Source organism: Pogona vitticeps, chromosome 6 (assembly GCF_051106095.1).
Source record: "Pogona vitticeps strain Pit_001003342236 chromosome 6, PviZW2.1, whole genome shotgun sequence".
NCBI classification, from domain to species: Eukaryota; Metazoa; Chordata; class Lepidosauria; order Squamata; family Agamidae; genus Pogona; species Pogona vitticeps.
The window spans coordinates 24,624,325-24,633,160 of NC_135788.1; the positions used below are offsets into that span (position 1 = coordinate 24,624,325).

The 8,836-nt window shown below is 42.7% G+C and overlaps 1 protein-coding gene across 1 annotated transcript; it reads left to right on the plus strand.

Annotated features, from left to right (window-relative positions):
* Positions 1–3,057: 3,057 nt before the first annotated feature.
* On the plus strand, positions 3,058–8,472 carry GATAD1 (GATA zinc finger domain containing 1). Its single transcript, XM_020785118.3, has 5 exons — positions 3,058–3,571; positions 4,509–4,634; positions 5,551–5,610; positions 6,788–6,971; positions 7,805–8,472. The coding sequence occupies exons 1-5, from the start codon at positions 3,350–3,352 to the stop codon at positions 7,993–7,995; spliced, it is 783 nt and encodes a 260-aa protein (XP_020640777.1). The 5' UTR covers positions 3,058–3,349; the 3' UTR covers positions 7,996–8,472.
* The last annotated feature ends 364 nt before the right edge of the window (positions 8,473–8,836 follow it).

Genomic DNA, 8,836 nt, shown 5'->3' on the forward strand with positions numbered 1-8,836 from the left:
TGTACATGTGCAGGTGGGCGGAAGCACCCATGTGCGGGACACCCATGTGCAGGTCACCTGTGTGTGCGGGTGGGCGGGCCATGCATGTGTGCAGGGGGGTGCGTGTGGGTACCCGGAAGATTGGTTTCCATGGCCTGGTCCTACTAAGGCCACGGACCGGTACCGGGCCACGGACCAGGGGTTGGGAACCCCTGCTCTATACCACATTGGATTTCCGCTATGAAATTAGCCACTGAACAATCAAGTCAATGTTTAGGATGGGATGTGCTGATTGTTTTTTAACACAGGTCTTTTAAACCAGCAGTCCCCAACCTTTTTGGGGCTGCAGACTGGTTGAGGGGAGCGGGCTCCATGCGCAGGGGGCGGGGGCACTGCGCAAGCACAACATGCCCCCTGCATGAGTGCAACATACCCCCGTGCGAGCCCACTGCCCGTGCGTGCGGAGAGCTGTATCTGCGGCCCAGTTCCGGCAAGCCCACGGACTGGCAGCAAGTCAAGGACCAGGGGTTGATGACCCCTGTTTTAAACAATACAACAGTCTGTATCACTCCCCCTCTATTCCATACAAAATATTTTTCAATATAGAAAGAACACATAATATTTGATCCATTCTAATATCTGTGTACCTATCTATCTATTAAAATTACCAGACGCATTGTGAACTGCCCAGAAAGTGTTCCCACTGCTGGAATGGTATAGAAGGCAAAATAAATAAATAAATAAATAATTTCATTGGAAAAAAAAAAATGACAGTACAACTTTTATCAGCTGATATGAAGCTTACTGATTAGCAAAATGTTTTAGATTATGGTAAAGTGAACAAGTCAGTTTCTTGATGCGTTTATTCTTTTACATGTATAAAAAAACAAGGGAGGTTTTTTGTTTCTCAAGAACTGGATAATTCAAGTATGCAATTAAAAAAAATCCCTGCTCAGCATCTCAATTGGATGATTTTGGGACAATCTCAGCCATGTCTACCGGAAATGGTTATTGTAGATATGGCTGAGATTGGAAAAGTATTAGAAAATACATCCTTCTTCACTTTAGACATGTTCCTCCCCCTTCAGAGACTGAAAAGATATGTCAGTAGTTAAACAAATAAGTCCCTAGAAGATAGTACTAAGGCAGGCTTCAGATAGTCAGTATTGTAGCACTATGAAAGTTTAGTGTAGTTAAATATCAAGATAAGGCTACCTACCAAAGATTGCTGCTGTATGTTGACTTTCAGCAAGGACACTATGGCAACATGATGTGAAGAAGCTTCAAACAACAAGATTCTAAAAGTGCCAGTTGGTAAAAGAGATTCAGAGAGACCAAGATAAGAGGTGTGGGGGAAAGATAATGAAGAGGAGGAAATAGAATTAGTCCCTTTCCCCATTTGCCACCATGTTGATTACGACCACTACCAAATACTGTACGTATAACTGTTGGCTGTGCTATACAAAACTGCAAAAATAATTGCTAAACCTTTGTTTGTTTAAAAAGGAATCAACTTCTCGGATTTCCCATGCTCGTTATCTCTTTATGAATGGTAGTGAGCACAAAAGGGTGAACCACGGGTCTCAAAATTTTTGAGCATGAGGGCTGCATCGTATATTTTAAACACTTTTTAGGTACGCACTCTTCTTCACCCGTCCGCCCACCCTCACCCACAGGCACCCCACCCGCATGTCCCCCCTGCATGCCCGCTGCAGCCCACGCACGCACACCACACACACACGCACACCACACACATACACGCTTCTTCACCCATGCGCACCTGTTGAAGGAAACGGGCCAGATAAAACGGCAAGGCAGGCCAGATGTAGTCTGTGGGCCGTAGTTTGGAGATTCCTGCTTTAGACATCTTGACTGCTTCCATTGGTGCTGTCAACATTTATGCTGTCCTTTGCTATGTAAAACACTGGCATCGTTTTTCCTGCTGGCAATGCAAGCACAATATTATGCAGCAAAATAGGCACATTTCCTGGTGTTTTGAATCACGAATAATTGAATAAACATATACACTATTCTCCTAAAATTAAGACTATCCCTTGGACTTTGCTAGCTGTTTTCTGGGTTAATACTTGTCACCTCTTCCTTCAGTTGTTCCCATGAGCTTTTACAATCTCATACTACCTGATGCATGATACATATCTTTATTTACCCCATAAACCAGAGATGAAGAACCTGCGCTTCTCCAGACTGTTGGACTCCCTCTCCCATCAGTCTCATCCAACAATTATTAGTGGATGGGGACAATGGGAGTAGCAATATAAAGTCACTGGAGGGCCTCAAGTTCCTAATCCGTGCTTTGTAATTTTCTTGGTTGAAAAGGGTCAATTTAGGGTTAACTTAACCATCAGGCTCCTGCCCACCTAGCAGTTCAAAAGCATGTAAATGCAAGTAGATAAATAGGTACCACCACGCTGGGAAGGTAATGGCGTTCCATATCTAGTCGCACTGGCCATGTGACCACGGAAACTGTCTATGGGCAAATGCTGGCTCTACGGCTTGGAGACGGGGATTTGCACCGTGCCCTAGAGTCGGACACGACTGGACTACATGTCAAGGGGAACCTTTACCTTTACCTTAACCATCAGGACTGGAAACCAAACCCTATGAGGAAAGGCTGAAAGAACCGGGCATTTTTAGTCTTGAGAAAAGAAGACTGGATCAGACAGAATAGCATTTTTCCAATACTTGAAAGACTGTCATACAGAAGAGGGGCAGGATCTGTTCCCAGTCATCCCAGAGGGCAGGACACGAAATAATGGGCTCAAGGTACAGGAAGCCAGATTTCCATTGAATATCAGGAAAAACATCCTAACTATTAAAGCAGTACAATAGAACCAATTACTACCTGGAGAGGTGGTGACTGCTTCAACCCTGGAGACATTCAAGAGATATTTAGACAGATGTCCTTTAATTTGTATTCCTGCATTGAGCAGGGGGTTGGACTCGATGGTCTCAGCGCCTCAGACACAACTCAAGGCACCTGGGTGCCTGAGGCAAAAAAACAAAACCCGAACAAGTCTTGCCGTCCGCATGGCTGCCTGTTCACCCTAAACCACAACAGCCCCACATTCATCGCGCAGGAAAGCGGCCCCGGTCACAGAAGCTCCTCAGCAACCCTTCTGCGGAAAAGCGGGCGTCGAGGAGCCCCAAAAGTTCCCTCAGGGCGTGCAGCCTTGCGGGTAGCCAGCAGAGGGCAGGGCCTGCCGCGGCCTCCTCGCCCGGCGCGCTGCGCTTTCCCCGCGTCGTCGGTAGCTCCGCTCGCTGTGGGGCGGCGCCGCTTCCACCAGCAACCTCCGTTGTGGCGGAGGGCCTTCCCGCCAGAGGCCGGGCGAGCAAACGGGCGAGCGCCAAGATGCCGCTGGGCCTGAAGCCGACCTGCAGCGTTTGCCGCACCACCTCCTCTTCCATGTGGAAGAAAGGAGGCCAGGGCGAGATCCTGTGCAACAACTGTACGGGCCGGCCCGGGCCCGCCGGCTCTGGCGGAGCTGGCTACGCCACCACTTCGGCCGCCGCGCAGCACAGCAACGGCGGCGGCGGAGGGGGAGGCGGCGGCGGCGGTTCGGGTGGAGGGAAGGTGAGGCTCCCTCGTAAGTCGCCCGGGTTGGGCTGACGTTCGCCAGGAAGCGTGAAGAGTGTGTGTTTGTCAAGGGCCCGACTCCTGAGGAAACGGATTGAATTGGGGAGCCGGCTCCTCAAGAGTCGGTTCTGGCGGCGGCGTTGGCGGCGTTGCGCGCTCTCTGGGGTGACGGGGCCGTCGCCGCCTCCCTCACCCTTCCCCTGAAGCTGTGGCATACTTTCATTTTTTTTCCTGAGCGATTTTCAGCCCTGGCTTTTCTCCTCAGTGGGTCACAAAGGCCGCTTCCTTCCTTGTTAGCGAAAGCACGTACAGTACCGGTGCTTTAATCTCTGCTGTTACTGCGAGTCAGAAATGCTCCCTAGAAACATGAATGTATGAAGAAATAATTTTCAGACCAGAAAGGATGACTAGAATGTTACAGCAGGAGCCCCTGAGGAACTGATGCCATCAAGACATCCAAAGAGATGGATCTAGGAGGAGGGCCTTAGGTTGGTGATCCTGGGTAGACCTATCTTTCAATAAGCATCTCTGGCTATAATATGCCTGTCTGACTTCTGAATTTGCCTAGGGCTGCCTTGTAATCTGGAATTGTTTTTGAAAGTCTGCCATGCTCATCTTTTTTGGTAAACTACTGCAGTAAAGTTTTTGTTTTTTAAAGGTGCGGCATAAATGCTAGAAAGAGCTTTCACTGAAATCAGTGAGATGGACATTTAAGTAAATATGTATAAAATAGGGCTTATGTATCCTTTCTGATTTGGTAATACTGTAGTTGATCCCACTTACTCGTCCGTAGGAACTTTGTGATGGGGCACTGCCCTGAAATTTGGGAGGGTGAGGCTAACTAGCCCAGCATCCATCCTCACTTTTTAAAGGATATTTTAAAAATGATGTAACTTGTGAATTAATGAGTGTTTCTTATTTTTGCATACCACAGAGTAAGCAAGAAATTCATAGAAGATCTGCTCGATTGAGGAACACAAAATACAAGTCTGCTCCTGCTGCTGAGAAGAAAGTTTCTACTAAAGGAAAGGGGAGAAGGCATATTTTTAAGTTAAAAAATGTAAGGTGTTTAAAGATGCCTGTTTGTGATAAAGTGGTTAAATGCCCACCATTAGGGAAAAGGGGAAGTTATCCAGTGTTCTCCCCAGCATACAAATATATACACACATACCATAGTAGTCTAGCATGTATGATAAAAACAAAGGTACTGTGGCACTTAAGAGTCCTTATCCATGAAATTTCACATTGTAATAAATTTGTTAGCTGTAAAGGTGCCACAATACTTCAGGGTTTTTTTTGTTTCTGTTATACATGTTGAATGTATAGTCAGTTCCTATCATCCTTTATTTCTCATTCTGGCAAACCTGTTGTGCAGAGCTCTTATGAATTATGGTATTTTGGATAATGTTTCACTATTGTATGCTCTGTGATTGCCTTTCTGGATTAGAAAATGTTGACAGAGTGCAGTTAAAAATAAACATAATTTCTTATGGATGGATGATTCAGGACTGCTTCATACATTAAGAGTAGGTGGGTGCTTGTATCAGTTTTTCCAGAATAACAGGCACTTGCAGTTCACTCATGTCCTATGTTGGGTGCATGTTCTCGCATTGAAATGGCTGCACATAGCCTCTCCAGTGGTTTTGGCATATATTGTACTTGTAGATCTATAAAGTGTAAATGGTTTTCAGGAAATATCGTTGAGATTTTAAAAAAAATGTCAACACTAGTGTTGTCTTTGAATTGCCTCCCAGTTAAAACATTCAGTATACAAATTTGGATGCACTTTTATCATAGTTTCCTAGTACTGAAGGTATTAATAATATTGGTCTTGATGTTGTCATATAGTATATTGTGGTTGCAAGATTCTCCATTAATTCTTCTCACAAATTTATACGCTCAAAAGTTCCATTGTATTTTATTTGTTTACATTATGTTCTTTGTGTAGTTGAATCAATATAACTTTTTTGTTTTAGCCCATCAAAGCACCAGAGTCGGTAGCTACCATAGTTACAGCAGAGTCTATCTTCTTTAAGGTATGGCTTTTATATTTTTCTAAATCTCAAAAATGTAGCTGCGTAACTAAACCTGATTTCTCAAAAATTAATGAAAATTCCAATGAAGCCATTTTGCTAGAATATGTTTCTACAAAGTCTTGAGAAAATTTATTAAGCAGTTTTTGGAGCCTAAGCACCACAGGTAGAGTTTTACTTGTGGGTCTTTTCCTGATGCAGTCCTTTGCATTGTTCATGAAAGGTGCGTCTGATGGTTGGAAGACTGTTCTGAATAATGTGGTATGCTGCAGCGTGGTTGTAGTTGCAGGGAAGAGGAGACCAGACGTCCTTTATGCATGAGCAGATGGGTCTCCCATTTCTCAAGGAGTCTGCAGCCAATTAAAGTTTTGTAATATTTGCTAAGATAGCAAATATTACAAAATTTTCATTGGTTGAAGTCTTGTAGCAGAAAATACAATGATCCAACAAGTATCTTTAGAATGAATTCAAGTATGAAATCTGCACCTTGGTTTAGATTGTTCTTATACTTCATTGCTGAAGTGCAGAACAGCTGTTTTCTACAGACAAATCTTGAATAAGGGAATAAACAAATGTATGGTTTAGCTGAGATTTGAATTGAGGACTTTCAGGTCTAGATAGTTCATGATCTTCAAGAGCAATAGCAGTTGATATTTTATTAAAGAATGAGGTAGAAACTTTTACTAATTTCTTTCAGGCCATGTGGTGCTACATAGTTACTTTCCAGTATTCATCTCATTTCCAAAGGACTGACACATCTGTTGTTTCCATTTATTTATTTTTATATGTTTAAGATTTTAAACTTTGTTAATACTGCTATTATATACTCATTTACCTGGCAGTTACAGTACACTGAGCTCTGTGGTGTTTCTCAGTAGTTTTGTAAAGAACTGCATGATAAATTTGTAAGATTGGCATAGAGTTCAGACAGAACTTGAGTAACTAGTTTCTAGTTAATGCTTTTGAAGAAAGGAACAAAAAAACCCTGTGCACTCCTGTGGTTGTCAGGGAGAAACAAATATGCCCATATGCCTCTCTGAAAAGGTATGGAAAAGGTGCTTTCTGTAGATGGGACTGGTGAGGAGAGTATGTTTTGTATACTTCAGTAGAATATATGAAAATATCAGTGTTGTTCTTTCTGTAAAAACAAAAGCCCTCTAATTATCTATGTCTTTTCTAGGGAGTTTACTATCAGATTGGAGATGTTGTTTCAGTGGTTGATGAGCAAGATGGTAAAACATACTATGCTCAAATTAGAGGGTTTATTCAAGACCAGTACTGTGAAAAAAGTGCAGCTTTAACATGGCTCATTCCTACTACAGCTAGCCCCAAAGATTGTTTTGACCCTGCAACTTACATAATAGGTACGTTTCAAGGCCTAAAATCTTAAATTCCACTGGTAAATCATTTCATAAAATGTGGTACAATGCCACATTTGATCTTTACTATTAGATAGTGGGGGGAATGCTGTGATGTTGGGACAGCAATTCTATGGGAGAGATAGCTGTATTAGAAAGAAATTCAAGTTTCCCAGTTGGCAGCAATGTGCCTTCTTATGCAGTGTGCTAATGCTGGCATAACTTGTTGGAAATACAATAATTCTACAAGATGATACGAACACTTAGCTGACTTCTTTTCCCCACTAGGGGAAAAAGATGGGATAAAAATCAAATAGAGGGCCATGATGTAACCATATGTGAACTTTATATGCTTCCTCTTTAGGTAGGTAGGATAGACAGGGTACTTACTACAACATGCATGGCTGCTTCACAGATAACATGCTGTGTCATCAAAAATAATTATGTGGATTATCATTACACAGCTTTGAGTCCTTTGTGCAGCTGGATGTCTAATTGTTGCATGAGCACTGAGCTCACACAAATTAAATGTAAATCTAGTAAAAGAAGCAAAATATTTGTTGTGCTTCTGCATTTCGTATCCTCTTACCACTTCACCTTTGACTTTGAGTAAAGCATACATGGAGGACCTCAAATTAGTCGAATTCTTCTGTGTTTGGGTTATACAGAGAATTCTGTAGGACCAAAAAACTGGCAGCTTGCGTAATTTTTTCCAGTGTAAGAGAAGGGAGGGCACCTGCCTTTCCTGTGGGACTTTAGTAGTATAGCAATGGCATCAATGTGTACTGTAAATTTGTTTGAAGAATAAAATGCTAACCCTTCTTTCATTTTCACTGAAGGACCCGAAGAAGATCTTCCAAGAAAAATAGAATACTTAGAATTTGTTTGTCATGCACCTTCAGAATATTTCAAATCTCGATCATCACCTTTCCCTACCATTCCTACTAGGCCAGAAAAAGGTTTTATCTGGACTCGTGTTGGGCCTACTCCAGCAATCTCAATCAAAGAAACAGTTGCCAGCAGCCTGTAGATTATCTTGTTTGAGACTCAAACTCATATGTATATTAAATTTGCTACAAATATTTGTTTCAGTTTATGTAGCCAGCCCTAGAAGTGGCTTTTATTTATTGTTTATATTTGAGTGCCTTGGATAAAATTAGTCTTTAGGTGAAACTCTTTCTCTTCTTTGCCCTAAGGCAGGGGTCAACCCCCGGTCTGTGGGCTTGCTGGAACTGGGCCGCAGATATGATCTCCACCCCCACACACAGTGGGTGTGTCATGCTTGTGCAGTGGACATGTCCAACATGCACACAAGCGCAACACGCCCATCATGTGTGACGTGCCTCCACACATGGAGCTTGCTCCCCCAAGCCTGTCTGCGGCCCCAAAAAAGTTGGGCTGCCCTAAGGAACCTTTCTCACACATTTGTTTAAACTACTGAGAAGCTGTATATTTTGTACTTGTCTCTTGCCTTATGTAGAAATACACGCTAACTACCTTTGCTTTATTGAAGTGCTTATTTAATACTACTTCATAAATATCCTGCTATTTATAGATTTGTGTTTATATGCAAGAAGCTGCTATCTTTAGTAACTGAAGCTTAATTTAATTACTAGGTTAGAAGGTAGGAATAGTAATCCAGCCAGAAAACAAAACTGAGGTGGAATATAAGGGGCCAGATATGTGGCAATGTAGTTTTGTGAGGTCTTTTGGTGCCAACCATTACTGTTGATGAAGGTTTCTCAAGTACGCTGACAGATTTGTCCTGAACTTGCAGTACCTCACACATTACCATATTTTAAATCTAGGATGACACGTCAACTACCATGCTTTTTTCAGCTGTGACCCTTTATTTCTTTGAAATTAATGAA